This window comes from Coturnix japonica, unplaced genomic scaffold (genome assembly GCF_054131305.1).
Source record: "Coturnix japonica strain WE unplaced genomic scaffold, WE-NBRP24 Scf041, whole genome shotgun sequence".
Lineage (NCBI taxonomy): Eukaryota > Metazoa > Chordata > Aves > Galliformes > Phasianidae > Coturnix > Coturnix japonica.
In genome coordinates, this window is record NW_028188944.1 from 4,708,101 (window position 1) to 4,726,264 (window position 18,164).

The window sequence follows — 18,164 nt, forward strand, 5'->3', positions numbered from 1 at the left end:
CTCTAAGAACACATACATCAATAGCCTACAGCAGAAACAAGCCATTCTACAATGTCTAGAAAACATGGAATAAAACTTATTCTACACCAACCTTTAGAGTGTATAATAGAAGGAGAGCTTTGAATAAAATCTCCAACTTTTTGCAGTGTTTCATCCTTCTTTTTAGTCAGTCTTGAAGCATGTACTCGCTTTCTCAGGAAGTAGTCTTTTCCGGATTTCTGTTCAACAGAGATGTGAACATGTGAAACAAGAGCATTGTTTAAACTTCATTTTAGTTCAACGTTATTTTAAGTTGACATTTTGAGCTTTACTACTGACACCTCTGTTCATTATGCTGATGATACCACAACGGCAAGTAATGTAGACAATTTTATACCCTTCAGGGAGTTGTCAAAATCTCAGCTATTTCAAGGCATACGTTTCTTAAAGTTTCTTAATAAGGCAGTAGTTTCTTTAAAAGTAGCTCCCAAGCTGTGGAGTTGTTTCTTACATAAGCTGTTCTAATTACATAAAATAAACAAACATATAAAACAGAAGACAACAGATGGGAAAAATCTACTACTCATACTCTGACCATGCCAAGGATACTGCTATCACATGTGAACATCTGTTTTTAATAACTGCCATGCATATTAATGATATGAACCTTAGTTTAATACAAGGGCTTCACTTACAAAAGCACACGATAATACACTAAAGCTTCTCTTCCCAACTATTCAGTGTGCAATATCCTTCCCTCCAAATCATTACACAGTACAGCCATTACACGCTCTGGGGACAGACTGACTTGCCCTTTGGTTAGCTTATGGAATTTAATAGGAAGAGCTCATAAGCATGTAAGATTCCCATTCAGGTATACACATAAGGATAAGACACTGCTTCTTTCGTGTGACCACACAATTACAGGAAGTCCCAAGCTAGCTTCAAAACTAGAACAAAAACCAACCATTTTCTCGTCACTTGCAGAGGGTGAATTAAAAGCCATGACAGATTTTGTATTTTTCGTGTTCTCACTTTTCACAAAATCCTGGGAAAATAAGACAAGTTTCAGCCATGATTCTTTTGGAAAGAACAATTGATGTCACAAAAGTGAACACTTTAAACACTTTTGCTAATAGTAGGGAAGTATCTGCTAGTGGTAACTATTCCACTGTAAATCAAATAATAAATAAGCATTCAATTATAAAAACAGGACATTAAGATATCAGTATTAGACATCTCATGATGTCTAAAAAGCTGATTTATGTCTACAGGTTTCAAAGAAAATACACAATGGAGTTAAGAGAAATTCCCTTCTCTTAAACCATTATCACTGAGCTTGGCTATTAGTTTTGTTCATTAAAGCAGTTCATTGATTAAATTCTTCAACTACTTTACTGAGGTAGAAATAGCATTTTTTTAATGCTTAAATGAGAATGGTAAAAAGGCATCAGATATTTTGTTTTCTGTTGGGTCTAGGTCATACCTCATCCATGTCATCACTTCTTTTCTTTTTTGCCTTAGGCATTTTCACTCCTAAAGGTATCATGCTGCCGTGCTGCTTTATCTCCATCTTATCAGGTTGCAGAGGTGTCAGAGGGATTTCCAGCTCCGGTTTTGGGAACCAACTAGTTTTGCCATTTTCTGCGGACACTCCAGAAGAGTCGAGGACAGTTTCCAAATGCTCCTGATAGCACAGAAGAATTTTAAGTGCAAGTGTTAAGGTAGCCATGAGATTAAAAAGCTATAAAGCATCTGGAAAAGGATATGTAAGCATTCGATTTTCCTGCTGTAAGAACACTTGTAACAGAAGGAGTCTATTTCAGTTACAGCAGAGTTTTACCCTTCTTTCCTAGAACTTGTTACATTTAAAATTATTTCCAATCTATGATCACAAAAAAAGTTCTCCATGTTAAACTGAGCCTGATACTTTACAAGTCATTTTTTCTCAAGGGCACAGACAACTACACTTTTTTTTAATAGAGAATGGTGGTAGAACTGACACGATTTTCTTCATCTCAACTCTGCTGCGTCAGAACTGGGCAGGAACAGGAGCATTTGATTCAAGTGTTCGATTAACTTCCAGCTTAATCTTAGGGAATTTGCCCTTCCTCTTCTACACTAGAGATGTTATTTACATAAGTAAGGTCCAGCTGGCAAGGTGCAAGCCCAGTACAAGTCATTAAAGAACTCCATTGCTATCTTTTCCCTGGAGAGAATACAGACATTCAAGCAATGACACCGTACTTAAGCTGAAGGCTATCATGTACCTGCTCATGGTCAAATGGCAGCAAATGCACAGCTAAGTGACAGGGAAATGTCAGTATGCATTTCCCCAGCAGCACTTACTGTCCACAATCCACCCAATCCTGTTTTTCTCAACAGGAACAACAAAGTCAGAACGGAGATCACCTGGACTCCTCCTTCTCTATGGCAGGAATTCAGCTAGCATATCAAAAATGAGTTCAGATGCTGGTTGAACACATGGAAGACAGGCTGCTGGGGACATCAGAAAATGGTAGATGGCTGCTTCTACTGCTGCTAGTAACTAGCAAACTCCAGTGTCCCAAACACAGACTAGCAGCTTTTACTACTTACACTGTTCCGACCCCCTGAGGGGAGTCTTCTTCCTCTCAAAAAGTTACCAAAGATTGTAGAAAGACAAAAAGTAGTCAGAGCCACTTTATCAGGCTCTGCTAAGAATCTGAATGGAGTATCACCACCCACTGTATTTCCAAGAATTAAGTTGGTTAATAAATACTTTGTTTTTAAAATATATGTAACTGCTATTTTATGAAAGTTAGCAATTAAAAACTTATATAGGAATGATTAACATCAACTGCTAACAAAACAATATCCAGAAATCCTGCAGAGGAAGAAAATAAGTTCAATTTGCTGTGCCCGTTTCAGTGGCTCCATGAATTTTTTCCAAGTAACTTATCTAATCATGAGCCACTTCATAAGCATTAACATGAGGAGAGTTTTCAACAGCACCTGACAAAAATGCATCACACAATTGTTTCAACAGCTTTTATTCCTATCAAAGGCTATAAAAACAGGTGATCTGATCACCTTGAAAGGGATAAATAAATTAAAACTTGGGAATTGTTTAGAGAACATGAGATCTTTTCCTACTCATTCCTTATCAAAAGCAATACAATCACAACATTTTCAGATCTGAAGTTTCATACTAACCTCAGATTCATTTAATGAAGTGAGGCTCCTAGTACATCGACGTGACAAATAATTGTCTTCAGCTTTGCATCTTAATGGAATACTTTCTCCAGTTTTAGTTTTGCTTTGTTGTTTCCTAGGCTGTAAATATTTAAAAGGAGTAAAGATTAGGCTATGCATTAGACCTCCAAAATATCTCGAGTTTTCTGAAGTTACAGTGTAAAACCTCAAGCTCAGACGCCACATGAACACGTAAGCTGAAACACAGCACAAGTGTGGGAAGGTAGTAACATCTATTCATTGTGTGATCTTCAGATACACCCTACTGGGTCTCACTAACAGTCTCAGGCAGTATTCTGCCTCCAAAAGAGAGAAAGCGAGACATTATTTAGGGACAAAATCTGTAACGCTGGTCGTTTTGTCATCCATTCCCCCCATACTCTGCACGCTCACAGCTGCTATGTTAGAACACCAAAGGCTAAACCTCTGCCTAATCTTCAGCATCCACATACGAATACATGGAAAACTGCATGGAAAAGTTCCATAATGTACACAGAGAGATGGTGTTCTAGTAAATAAAATATTTTTGAGAAGATGAGAGCTCATGTTTGAGTGGAAGACAAAAAGAACCAACAAGTACTCATCACTGAATATGTAGTTAAAGGACTATATGCTAAGAAAAATGATTCCAGCTCCAGTATCTCCTAGGAAAACAGAAGAACAAAAAGGGGTTAACAAGATGTTAAGTACTGACTTTCTCTAAATATAATCATACCTTTTCATTTACGGAGTCATTCCTTCTACTTTGTCTTTCTTCAAGTAAAGGTATTTCTGGCAAACACTGAGGGCTACTGTGGTTAATGCGTTGTTTTAATTCCTTTATAAACTCATCTTTGTCAGCCAGTTCTTTTCTTAACACTTCTATCACAGTTGCATTATCCTAATAAACAGTAAAAACTGCTGAGTTGTGGGATTGGCAAAAGGAATTAACACACACAAGCAGTATTGCAATTACTTAGTAGCATCAGTTTTAGAATTGCAGGCTAGAACACTTAACTATTCAAGAACAGTAACATTTCACGGATTTGTACGGTCACGGTTACAAGTGCAGTAGTCACAGAATTGCCTGGGAAGTTGTAATACAATATATTTTGATTCTTCTATTTTACTTATGTGCTTCAGCCTTCATCTCCCTTAAGATATAATAACCCGAGCATTTATTTGTTCCCAAATCTTCGGTACTGTGAGAAAGTCGGCAGTTGTAGGGGAAGTTTTGCTATGAGAACATCTTTCTTCTCAGAGAAAGTGAATCCAAACATTCTCAAAAGAGCACAACTCATTTAGTCTTCTGTTTAGCTTCTGAAATTCTATGCTACGGCTTAGATTGGCTATCCTGATTAAAAGCTGGATGTTGAAATAAGAAATGCAACTTCCAGAGATCATCCCCCCTCTGCTTTTTGATGCTTCCCTTAATCTCTCTCCACGTCCCCTTCTGTCTTTTCATGCCATTGTAGATACTACCTCAGAGAAAGCAAAGAAAGTAAGAAACCTGAGACAGAACTACTGTCTGAGTATTGAGCCTAGCTTGGGATCCGGAAATGCTGTGAATTATCAGAAAAAGCTACAGATGTCCAGTATGATTGTAGGATCATAAGCATCAAACTGACATCTGCTTATCTGAACTACTGAAAAAATTGAAATTTTAGTAATTAACAGAAATTCTGTTTCTGAAGAACAAAAATAAAAGCTGGTGCTTTTTTTGGTTAGTTGCACATGATGTCAATACGACAGTGTTCAAGAACAGAAGCACACCCAGAATACAAAGAGCAGGTACAGGAGTCTTACAGAATTTATGGGTAGCTAATCAGGTAGGAGGAAAGGAGAGCTGACCTTGCTTGAATCCTTTAAGGCAGATTGTCTCAGTTCTGCTATTTCTGTCTCTTTTTGTATGACATTAGAAGCCAAAGTTTTGAGCTGTTCTTCCAAATCTTCTACTAACTGATCTCTCTCCTCACGCCACTTTTGAAGATTATGGTCCTTTTCCTCCAGCTCCTATATTTCATGTTGAAAGAAAAGCATACACAGTAGAAACAAGCAGAATCTTTAAGACAGACTAGAATTAATAAGTTTTTCATATAGCGTAAATAAGGATTCAAGCTGATAAAAAGAGTTTATGGTAAGACATTTCAATTAACATATCGTGATGTCACTCAACAAGATCAGGTTATATGCATGTATTATATATGTATTTACTATGCAGATTATTGTATTTAAAGCAATCTGCCAGTGCTCTGTAGTGACTAATTATTTGAATATCTTTCATGGTCTACCGCTAATTTCAGTTGGCCACTTTCATTTTGCTCCAATTTTTTTTTTTTTTGACCTTTTTCCTGTTGCTTGGAAAAGGTGCTCTTAATTTTTATTAAATGAATGATGCAAGAAAAATACCTGTTTAAGTTGTTGGATAGTATAGTCTTTATAATCCAGCTCATCCTTAAACTGGTTATTAATCCTTTCAAGTTCTTCCATCTTGTTCCTGAGGGATTCCTCCACAGAACGCATCGTGGACACCTGTAATGTAAGCACAGCTCACGGTTCATTAAAAGACTTCTGTAATCCAACCTGGCCAAATACTTCTTTGTTAAATAAAGAGGAATTCACAAACAAGTGCTGAGTAGGAAAACGACAGCAAGTGCAAGGTTACCAAGGAAGACATGAATTCATTTTTAAGCTTCAATTTTCCACCCCAAGCACACCCAATAAACTTTCAGACTAAGATCCTGCAAAATGGGTTTTAAAATATCTACTTGTTTAATAATTAAATTTTAACTATTAACATCACTGAAGCTGAAATTGAAGAAAAAAAATATACATGCTTATATTAAAGAGCCTCTGGAAATTAGTCTATTTCTCTTCAAGTAAATAGCATTCTTCTTCCCAGTTATCAGCGTTTTTTCACAAGACTTAGGTTTTAGGCTTTGGAGTTACCACGGATACCAATGGCAAGTCACCAGTAACTTAGAGATAATAACAAGTCCCCTCCAGAGGCAGATTAGCTATTCTCTTCACAAACCTTATTCCAGACTACTAACCAACTTTACTTTCCTCTGTTCATTATCTATGCGAAACCATGTTTTAACTTCTGGTCCCCTCTAGAGCTTCAATGGCAACTTTACCTAAGACTTGCTGCTAGCCACACTAGTGTGAAATTTCCAGCTTCATAGTTAAAGTTTGAGAAGTTTTAACAGCAGAAAGCCAAGCATAATCTTACAGAAAAAAATAGCTCAGTTGACTACAAACCTCGCTTTGTACTTGCTGAATTTGTTTCTCGGCATCAGAATGTTTGCCTTTTAGATCTGCATACTCTTCTTCTTTCCTCTGCAAATCTTTTTTCAAATTCAGTACAAGGGCAGAACTCTCAGAAAGAATATTTTCTAGCCTTATGTTAAAAATAAAGAGACAAAGAACATTACTGTTACACATCTCATGGAAACAGCAATTACAGCTTAATCCATGCCCTGCCTGTTGGTTTCTATTTGTAAATAGACTCTTAAATCTATCTAGACCAGTGACAAGATTTAAACAATTACTTTTGAATTTCAGCTTGCTTCTCATAATCAGATTCTGAAGCAATAAATTATTCAGATGCTATTCTGAGGGATGGACAACAAAACCACCAGAAATCCCCATATTATTCTTTATTTCCTTGCACACTCCTGTTTTCCCTTGGAACTCAAGTAGCATACCAAAGCATCCTAAAGTAGTAGTTTGGCCATTGATAAGCATGCAAATGCATTAAGTCGAAGGGATGTTCCCATTAACTATTTTTAACTCTAGTTCATTCTCAAAGGGCTCTAAGTTTACTCAGTGGTTACTTACGATTCTATACGTTGCACTTTCTCCATTTCACTCTTTTCCTTTTCCCGAAGAGAATGTTTCATCTGCTCCAAGCTGTTTTTCAGCTGCAGAACTTCTTGAATCAGATTTGCTTCCTTGCTACTTAACTCTTCAAACTTTTTGTCTGCATTTGCAGACTTCTCCTGCAGAGTTGCTGTAACTGTCTCCAGATTAACAATAATAGATTCTTTTTCTTTAAGTAATTCATTGAGTTTTGACACATTGTCTTCCATTGTCTTGGAAGCCTCCAGGCGATATTCAAGCTCTCTTATTTTTACCTCACAGTTGGCAACTTCCTCCTGAAATTGTGCAATCACTCTCTGATCTTCTGCAGTCTTTTCTTCAAACTCCAGAGTTTTCTTTTCTATTTGCTCATGTAACTGATTCACAAGATCATCTTCCTGACTAGTGTGAGTTGTAATCTCACATAGCTTCATTACAAGTTGACGATTATGATATTCAGCATTATTCAGTCCCGCCTTTAGGTTTTCATTGTCTTGAAGCAGTGCTTTGATGTGCTGACTTTTTTGTGAGGAAACATCAACAATACTTCTGCATACTTCCCAAATCCTTTCAAGACTATAGTTAAAGGAGAGGTCCTGCACAAGATCTGAGATGGAAGAAGTCTGTGACTGAATGCATGCAGAACTAATTTGAGATGTCCCTGGCTCATCTTTTTCACAGTCTGAGGAATCCTTTACACTGACAAAGTCAGTACCGATGGCGTGAAACTCTAAGTGACATTTGTATAATTCATCTAATTTGGTCCGCATTTCTTTTACTTGTGACACTTTATCAATTATATATTCTTTGGCAACTTCTATGTTGTTAGTTAGTTGGGCATTTTTGTTTTCAAGTGTCATATTTATAGATTTCTGTTCATCCAGTTCAGAAGCAATTTCCCGATAGTCAGCTTGACCCTGCAGAATTTGTTCACGGAGGACATCAGCTGTTTCTTCAGAAAAAGAAAGCTGAATACGCAGGCTTGTTACCTGCTTACTGAAATCTTCTTTTTTATTTTTTTCTCTGCTGCATTGTTCTTCAAGCACAGCTAAATGATGTTCCAAGATTTCAGTTCTTTCCCTCAGTGCTAGTACTTCCTTTCGGTACGCGGAGCACTTTTGTTTCATGTGTTCAATTGTCCTTTGCTCTACAGTGTTCTTTTTCTTTCTCTCATTTACAACTACTGTAAAACAAACAAACAAACAAACCAAAAAAAAAGGGGAAAAGGAATGTAGCTCAGATTGATTAAAATAATTATTACATAGCAGTTCACAACACCAAGTAGCAACTTCTAAGTGAAACACTGTCGTAATATGCAAGCCATACCCTCACATCACATAGTATTTGATACTAGTGAAGGAATTAAAGTCCTCTGAACACGTAATCAGGTGCCTCAGATTTCTATACAGAATTAAGAGCAAAAGGTTTTCAGGCTGGAAGAACACGTTTACCATGGCACTACTCAAACCTTCAACTCCACACCAGTAGAAAATCTAATTAGATTTAAGAAACATGGGAACGAGATAGATAATTCACAGCTATATTCTTTCTATCTTCCGTGCTTCAGCAATCCCTATAAGGCAGCCAGGAATCACTCCATCTACATCTAAATGGTAGATAAACAGTTCTCTAAGAAATTTCATTCCAACTCACAGTCCTCTTACTTTCAAAAGAAAGATAAAACCCTGGACAAGTTGATCACTTAAGTGTTGATATCTGTCTCTCTTATTCAGTTCATCTCTAAACAAAATATGAGGATTCCTACTTCTGTCCACACTTACTCTTTTGCATATAAAGTTCACTCATAAAGTTGTACAAATTTGCAGATTCAGGTTTCCATAAATATTCCATTAGCTTGGGGCTGTTTTTTTCTTTAACTGGTGAGCAATTAGCTAAAATCACATGCATTTTCTTTCTATCAAAAGCGACTTCTGCTGTATTTCATCATTGCTTTAGAATCCAGTTATGTCCATTCCATAATATGCATACTTTAAGTATTAAAAAAAATAAATATAAGTCAAGACTTACTAGGGATTGGGTCACCACAACAATATATTCAATGGTGATTCTTGTACAGTCCATTTATTACTACAACTACAGAAATGCAGAATTTTATAGCGCCCACGTGCAGCCTGCACTACATACAGATTCACATGTACTGCATGGAAACAGCCTCTTAACTCATCTAAGGAGTTTTATATACAGCCCTTAACTGATTTAGAAGTCATACTGAAGAAACAGCAGTGGCGTATTCCACCCCAAACCAGGTTTTGGGTTTTGACTGCTGCTCCCAGCAACACTAGTGAGGGGAATATGATTTATAAGTAATCTAAACACTTTATGCTGAAAACAACAAGCAAGCACTAAAGCAAGATAAATAAGACTAGGGAGAAGATGTGTAATGTTCAGTCTAGAAGCTCCTTACACAGGAAGTAGGGAAAAAGCATTATTACAGAGCATAGGAAACAAGACCTAAAAGCTCAGAGAATGGTGTAAATACCCTGAACTTTAAGCTGAGATAACCTAGCATCTCCTAAAACACTTTTGCTCGTGCTACTTATATAACTAATTCTACAAAAGAACCAGCACAACATACCTGTACTCATTGTTCTACTGTGTATATTTAACATAGCTAAAGAATATATATTAAGAGTTTTTTGAAATTGGACGCTATTAATACTCACAAATAGAAGAAAATTTTAAAATGATTGAATACTCAGTACTTCTTAACCGAAAACTTCATGCTGACATTGTGACTATCAGCTACCCATTTTAATTCCTATGTGGAGCATTGCTGTCATTAATTTTTAAATGAGAGCTTTGGTCATATGATTAGAACAAACCCACTACTATTTGGAGTATGGAGGAGTCCACATCCCTCCCTCAGTCTCTGGTAAGATGCTTATATGTGATGCCATTCAGTGGTCACATTAGGATTCAATATTTATGCCAAATAAAGGCAGCAGGGACAAATCATCCAAGAACAGCATCTCATCCAAAGAAGGCCTTGACTTTCTCCCTTGCACATATTTTGCAAGAGGAATACAAGAAAGGAAGGGACTACAGCTAAGTTTTAGATTTTCCCTTCTACATTGTATATGCCTTCCGTAATTCTAGGAACACTGATGCTCAGCTGTGCCCAGAAGTGAAGTTAAATGCATCAGAGCTTATCCAAACCATTTTGCTCAAATATTGCCCATGAGTGAGCAATTAGCAGGTCATCAACAATTTTGATAGTTGCTTCAGGAAAAACAAAACAAACAAACAAAAAAAAGCACTTGAGCAGCTGATGCTACTCAGAAGATCAGCAACAGCAGTTGAAACAATCCTAAAGAAACTGCTTTAAAACTATTACCAAATCTGCAAGTGCATCAACAGATGAGGAAAAAGCAGCAAAAAGGAAAAAAATAGTGCAAAAACTTTTATTCTTAAGCATTCAAAAATGAACAGCATAGGACCTTCTGAAAAAGGGATATTTACATAACAGTTACTTCTATTTACAGTTTAACACAGTGGCTTTTCTCCTTATACCATAAGGTAACGTGCTTCACAGCCTTTTGCTTCCTATCCGGAATAGGAAGCAATTTATTGTTTTGGAAGACACCCTGTTCAACGATGGAAGAAACTGTACCTTTCTTTGGAGGTGGCTCTTCCACAGTAGGCTTATCTTCATCAGTACTGCGCTTTCTTCCCACTTCCAACTCAGTTTTCTCTTGTTTCAGTGCTTTAACTGAAAGCACTGAAAATTGGCTGCTTTCAGTTCCTTTATTAGTGTTCTCTTCTGCCGGTTCTGCTTTAATGGTAGTTAAATGGTAGGTAGTCTTTTCCTGTATTGATATAAGATCAGTTACATTGAAGCTTAACAAAAGGAGCACTTAAGTCTCAGTAATCTTCTGTAGGCAAATATTTACACAAAACCATACAGCTAAAATATTTACCCGGTGACTCTATAGACATCAGTTACAAATCTCAATAGCAGACAGAACAAGTACACCTTCAGATAATGACAAGTGCAATACTCGGTAGAGTATACAAGGGAAAGCAAGAGCCTAGCAGGTTACAAAGTAAAAGACTTGCACACAATCAAGAGTTTACCAGTTTATCAAAGAATTTCCTGTTTCCAAGAAGTCAACAAAATTACAAACATGGTCAAAGAGCAAATGGTCAGCTCTCATACAAGTTCATCACATCACACTTCTGCTAAGCTGCTAAAATCACTTTCATCGTGACAGATAGAATCCAACCTTAAAGCTTAGTCAGCTCTGTCACGCATATTTTAGATTGTGTCCTTGACCACAAGTGAAGCTTCCTTACTTACAAGATGACGATTGTTAAGCCATGCTGGCACTGCCAAGGACTGATTATTCATCTTTAGTAGCTTATGAAAAGAAAAGCCTCAGAAGTGTTCAGGCCACACAATCTCACAGATAGAGTTGGAGCCTTGTTCTTGGAAGAAGTAATAGGTGAGGACATGACTACTCATCACAGTCAGCTTTAACACCATGGAAATACTAAGTTGCAGTGATGCAGACAGTCAAAGACTAAGAAGGGTCAAGTTGCTAAGCTTACAAGGTTAGAGATCTGAGTGACAGAATTAACTATAAATGTTTTCAGAGCTACTTCAGGCTACCAAACATCAAAAAATGAACAAAAACCACCAGAAGTGGTATGCACACATACTTAATCAAGCTAGTCTTCACATATTCAGTAGCTCGCAGTACATTAGTCAGGATAAAGTTTTATGGACTGCATAGAACGTGGAGATATCCTGACCATTCATACTTGTACTTCCAACTCTACTCAACATACTTTTACTGTTGCTCTTCCTCAGATGTAGGAGTGTGAGGCAGGAGTTAGTGGAACACGCTGATATTTTTGTTGTTTGTGTTAACAACAACTACCTTCAGATAAATTTGAATTGTTTACAATTTCAAGCGAGTACCAGCTACATACAGAAAATCAGTTTTCCAAAAATGTGTTGATTACAAGCATAGAATTAGTGTTTTTCTTTTTTTGTATAAGGATATGGAGATGTGTAAAACTCACATAATCTTTTACTTTTTCCTCTAAATGAGATTTTAAGACTTGTAGCTCTGTAATAATGTCATCTTTCTGCACCACGATGTCCATTAGCTCTCGAACCCTTTCATTTTGTGCATTCATTTTCTTAGAAATAAAAAATAAAAAAAATTCAGTCATCAGTTTCTAATGTAGTGTTAAGTAGCTGAATTACACAACGCATTAAAGGCAAATTCAGTTAAGCTAAGCTCGGTAAGAAATCTATTAATGGAGCCTACTGGAATAGCATTTTAAGCTACCACAAGTTGGTATTAAAACAATTTTACACAACATCTTCTTGATAAAGTTACCTCAGTTGCTTCTTTAAGTTGCTCAACAGACTCATCCAATTTAATCACCTGCATTTCAAAGTCTGTAACACACAGAAAAGGTTGTATTACATAAGTAGCCAATAGATAGTTTATTAAGTAATCAATTTTTCCAGATATTCTAATGTTTAGGTAGCTTTTGAACAGATTAATTAATTTGCATGTGGTCTTCACTTATTGGGAGTGATTCAAAAGTTTTCTATATTTCTTGGAACGAAAACATTGCATCAACAAGACATAAAGAAGAGTAGAGATTACAATATAAAAGTAAAAATCAAGATATAGACATTTAACCCCATACTTACGAAAGCGTAAAGCTGCTAGTTGCAGTTTAAAGGAGAGGGAGGAAAAAAGAAAAGAAATAACCAAAAACCGTGGAATTGCTGAACCTGAATATACACAAGGAACAAACTATCACTTATCTACAGGCTATGGTTCCAAAGGTAGAACATCTCCTCTAATTCCTACTCAAACTGGTTATTTCTATTTTATATTAATGAACTATTTCTGTCTTCTACCTTTCACATCGCATAACTCACCTTTGTTCTTCTGCATTAGCTCTTCTTCAGTTTTAAGTAGTTTGGTGTTTTTCTCTGTTAGCTCTTCTTTGGTCTCCATCAGTTCAAAGTTAGTTTTCTCCAGCTGCTTTTCAAACCAGCCAGTATCTTCCTTCGGGTCCCCCAGGGATACAATGGAACTATGTGCTGCCTCAGCTTGCTCTTTAATATCCATGACATCATAATGCACAGAATCAAGAATGCCCTCAGGATCAACACAGGTGTCAGGCACTATGCTATGTTCTCCACCCTGAAACGTAATTTATAATCAGTTAAAACTGGTGAATAGCTGACTACATAATAGCTGTTATTTCTTCAGATAGTCTGGATAGCCACTATGAAGACAGCCATACAAGAAGTTTTTAATTTCAGCTTCAAAACCCACCTCACAAATTCACATACAACATGACAGTGATTCGTATGGGGGGAAGATAAGTGGCATTCTAGTAACAGCTAATATATTTTATAGTATTTGATGACCACACTCCCTTTTTTTTTTTTTTTTTTTTTTTTTTAAATATTACCCCAGATTGTTCTCCTTCAAATTTAACGTACAAGTTCGGACTCCCCTTTTCTTTGTATACAGCGTAAATTTTCATTTTGTGTTGCAGAAACAAGGAAAACGCCCAAATTCCCAAAGCTTTCTGAAACTGTTCTTAAGGCTCAGCAACTATTCCTGCTAGATGAAGAATAGATGTATCTTGCTCATCATACAGCAACACAGCATGCACTTCTTTGTAAACAGCCTTGTGTTTCTATAAGATGTGCCCATAACATTTAAATAGTAAAAAGGAAAATATTTAAGAAAAAAAAAAAGAAAAATACCAGGGTGTCATGGTTTAATAATTTGTAATTTTGCTATCAGTATTCCACATCATAACATCATATAAAGCATGAATAATTTTACTGCTCCCGAACACTTGCAGTATATTGATGATATTGTCGTGTGGGGCCATACAGCAGCAGAGATTTTCAAGAAAAGAAAACAGATAATCCTAATTCTTTTGCAAGCTGGTTTTGCCATTAAGCGCAGCAAGGTGAAGGGGTCTGCCCAGGAAATCCAGTTCTTAGGTGTAAAATGGCAAGATGGGCATCGACACATCCCAGCAGATGTGATTGACAAAATCACTGCTATGTCTCCGCCCACCAACAAGACAGAGACCCAATCTTTTCTGGGAGTAGTGGGCTTCTGGAGAATGCATGTCCCAAACTACAGCCACATAGTGAGCCCCCTCTATCAGGTAACACGGAAGAAGAATAATTTCTCATGGGGTCCTGAGCAGCAGCAGGCTTTTGAGCAAAGAAAACAAGAGATAGCCCGTGCCGTGGCCTTGGGGCCAGTACGGACGGGACAGGATGTAAAGAACATCCTCTACAATGCTGCTGGAGAGAAAGGTCCCACTTGGAGTTTGTGGCAAAGAGCTTTAGGAGAAACCCAAGGCCAACCCCCGGGACTTTGGAGTCGAGCATATAAAGGGTCTGAGGAGTGCTACACTCCAACTGAGAAGGAGATCTTAGCCATGTACGAGGGGGTTTGGGCTGCTTCTGAAGTAGTTGGGACAGAGGTTCAGCTCCTTCTAGCACCTCGCTTGCCTGTGGCCCCCCTGTCACGGACACAGGTAGATTTTTGTTTAAACCGTGACAACTACCCAGAATGCAGCATAAGGGAATTTTTGCCTAGAACTCTGGAGGACTATTTTTAACTCAGAAAGGTCAGAGATAGAAAGTTCACACTGATTTCTGGGTCACCAGCCTCACCGTACATCAGCATTTTTGGTTTTTAAATGATACATAAAGTTCTCAATGGCACTGCTCTGGTCGGTAGCTGCCTTTCTGTGCAGCTTGCTCTGTGCATGGCTTGTGAACCGCTATTCAGGCCAGACAGCTGCAGCCCCAAAGACCTGCCATAAATGTACAAATTCTACCAGGATAATGTCTTGGTAGTGGAGAAACAGGATGCGCAGTCATATGGCTCTCACACATACCTTGTACAACCAGCTTGGCTCTGGACCGGGCATCACCAATGTCACAGGTGTACACGTCACTGTCACTTTTCTCCAGATTTTTTATGCTCAGCTGCAGGTCTCGTCCTTTCTGTGCCCTCTTGTATTTCCTGCCAGGCCTGAGCTCAGCAATGCCTTTCCTCCACATGACGAAGGATGCAGCTTTCTCGCTCTGACATGTAAAAAGTGCACTTCCACTTTCTTCAGTTTTCACATCTGAAAGTTCCTTGATAAAGTAATTAGGTTTTTCTGGAAGGAAAAAAAAAAGGATGAGGGTGTAGGACAAAGGGATTTGTTACCCCAACAAGTCCCAAGCATACAGAGGTGTCCTGAATCTCCTTTGCCCTCATTTCAGAATATCACATAGAGATGCAAAGAGTCTAAGAAGACCACAGAGTCCACCCATTTACATAGGTTTGATAATTCCAGTAGATATCTGGAAAGTTCAATACCATTATACATGCGCTGGTAGGATCTCATCTGATAAACTGCATATAGTTTTGATTACACATATTCAATATAGACTAATTCAGATTGCCATCTTTTCTTGGCTCACTAACACCCAAGATCATAGAATCATAGAATGATCACAGAATCATAGAGTGGCCTGAGTAGAAAAGGACCTCAAAGATCATCTAGTTTCAAACCCCCTCCAAGGGGTCACCAACCACCAGACCAGGCTGCCCAGATCCACATCACACTGGAGAATCATTCAGTTTCCAGATTATTTTAAGGAAAAGATTTTAATCCATCATATTTTCTGAAAACTAAGAATTGATCCTGCTCAAGGAAACAGAAGAGAAAAACATCACCCACAGGCTGCAGATATTTACCTCGACTTCTCTACATGCCATCCCCATGTGCTTTTCAACTCACCTTGCACAGTGACCCTGGCTTTTGTTATGGAGTCCTCTGTCTCACAGGGGTACTCCCCACTGTCCTTGGCAGTAGAGTCATGGATGATCAGAATGGCCCCACTTCCCTCCTGCTGCAAGTCGTACTTCTGGCTTTTTCTGATTGCTTTGCCATCCTTGTACCACCTGATGTTCAAATCCGGTTTTGACAGCTCACAGCTCAGGCTGATGTCCTGCCCTGCTGCTGCTGTCTTATCCTCCAGCTGTTTTGAAACCTCAGTAGGTTTTCCTGGAAGAAAACATTGCTTTTTGAGTAACATACACTTAGGGTAGGATGCCTCTCTCAAAATACATACATCTACATGCTGGAGATAAGTTAGAGAGGCACTTGCAACAGACGCCATCCTACAGCCAGCAGTAATCTGCAAAGTACAGACAATAGAATTCCAGGCAGCATTTATTCTCTCTTAAATCTACCCAATTGAGGATGATGAACCATGTCTGAAAACTGCCTCTTTCTTCTCTCCACTCATCACACTGGGAGCCTCGGATGATGCTCTCAGATGCACATGTTCTAGATAGGAATTTGTTGTACAGCTAGATGATGTGAAGGCCATCCCTTCAGCTTATACTTAGAGGATATTTGCTCCCACAGTTCCCTCAACAGATCATTCCTGATTTACTGTTAATGGAACAAGCTGTAGTGAGATGCCCATTTCCAACACTACCCCAGTGCTTTGGGTAGTTCTCACATTTGTGTAAAATGTTTCCTCCTTTTACTTATTTTTAAGAGAAATTCTCAGTGCTTTGAGGTTCAAGTAGAAGGTTGCTATTCACTTTAACCATATTATGAGTTAGCTCTCACGACAATCTTATCAGAAGACAGTTGAAGGAATCAGGCCCCAGAATCTCTCCCATCTCATTACCTTTCACAGACAGAGAGGCTTTGGAGGTTAGACCACGGGCAGTAAAAACGACTTCCTCAGTGTCCGTAGGAGTCACACTTTTGATAATGAGAGTATATTTCCGACTCACGTTAGAAGCTTTAAATCGCCCACCACTTTCCACTCTGCTTCCATTCAGTGTCCAGTTGAACTCATCAATGCTTTCATGGGACAGAATGCATTCAAAAGTACAATCTTCTCCCTCCTGGATTTCAGTGTTTTTCAGCCATTTGGTAATGCCACTATTCAGCTCTGGAAGGTAAGAGATAGGTTAGTATGAGGTTTATATGGAGAAAAGGCATTTGTGACTGACATGAGTAGCAGTACTGGTGTTTTAACTCAGGATTTGCAGAACATGGCTGCATTCCTTACTGATGTATTCTCTAAGACATTCTCCACTCAGAATTACCAGAAAGCTATAAAAAAAAAGAGACGTGAATCTCTTGTCTTTGCTCTGGAAGAACTACAATTAGAGCAGCTCAGTCCATGGAGCAGAATGAAGATTCAATGAGCTACAGAGGGAACAACCTAACAGAGAGGACAACTCTAGGATGCTGCGTGAGAAAAAGGGTTTTGCCTATGACAAGAAATTAACTGTTTCTATTAGCTAATTTGTTACCATCCTACCCCTACTGGTGTTCAAACGATTTCTCCATTTTAGGGATGTTTAGAAAGGAAATATTTCCAGGACATTCTTGACATGTTTGGTGATTTTCATGGCAAAATGAGATACATTTACATCAAAAGCAATGGGAATTTTCCAGACATCACTGTGCTAAATTGCAGTAATACACTTCTATTGTAGAAACTATTAAGGCTCGTGGGGGAATAGGTGTAAGACATAGTGACCATACTGAATGTGCTTTTAGCACTCCTTTACTTTCCACAGTACTTACCCTGAATGCCGACCTTTGATTTGGCAACATCACTGCCAATATCACAGGTATAGAAACCTGCATCTGACTTCTCAAGGTCATGGATAAGGGGACATAGGGTCTTCCCAGACTGTACCAGCTCATACTTGTTGCCAGAAGGGAGCACAACACCGTCCTTCTTCCACACTGGTTTGACCTTCTCTTTAGAGACTTCGCATTCCAATTTAATCACACCCCGCTCCTCACCAAAAACATCATCCAAGGACTTCATGAAGACAGCAGGGTTCTCTGCAATTAAAAAGGCAAAACAGAACAATGTGATACAGAAGTTGAGACATTTCCAGTTGCTTTCAGATTTTTAAAGAGGGATAAATAAATCTTTACCAGTACTGATGACATCAATATAGAACCTAAAGTGGTTTCATGTGTGTTGACTGAATGCACTTTATGGAATTCTGAACTAATCAGTAGGAGAATACAGGGAACAGGAG

The 18,164-nt window shown here is 38.2% G+C and overlaps 2 protein-coding genes across 2 annotated transcripts; both read right to left on the reverse strand.

The window, feature by feature from the left end:
* Nucleotides 1-1,459: 1,459 nt before the first annotated feature.
* Nucleotides 1,460-8,256, reverse strand: LOC146752864 (kinesin-like protein KIF20B). The gene is made up of 7 exons (XM_085531308.1): nucleotides 7,033-8,256; nucleotides 6,454-6,592; nucleotides 5,602-5,724; nucleotides 5,044-5,205; nucleotides 3,929-4,093; nucleotides 3,175-3,294; nucleotides 1,460-1,666 (listed from the first exon to the last, which is right to left on the reverse strand). The coding sequence occupies exons 1-7, from the start codon at nucleotides 8,178-8,180 to the stop codon at nucleotides 1,460-1,462; spliced, it is 2,064 nt and encodes a 687-aa protein (XP_085387434.1). The 5' UTR covers nucleotides 8,181-8,256.
* A 2,202-nt stretch (nucleotides 8,257-10,458) lies between these two features.
* Nucleotides 10,459-18,010, reverse strand: LOC146752865 (kinesin-like protein KIF20B). The gene is made up of 8 exons (XM_085531263.1): nucleotides 17,695-18,010; nucleotides 16,890-17,050; nucleotides 15,877-16,143; nucleotides 14,983-15,249; nucleotides 12,980-13,247; nucleotides 12,423-12,484; nucleotides 12,100-12,219; nucleotides 10,459-10,880 (listed from the first exon to the last, which is right to left on the reverse strand). Exons 4-8 carry the CDS (start codon nucleotides 15,013-15,015, stop codon nucleotides 10,551-10,553), a joined length of 813 nt encoding a protein of 270 aa, XP_085387389.1. The 5' UTR covers nucleotides 15,016-15,249; nucleotides 15,877-16,143; nucleotides 16,890-17,050; nucleotides 17,695-18,010; the 3' UTR covers nucleotides 10,459-10,550.
* Nucleotides 18,011-18,164: the final 154 nt, after the last annotated feature.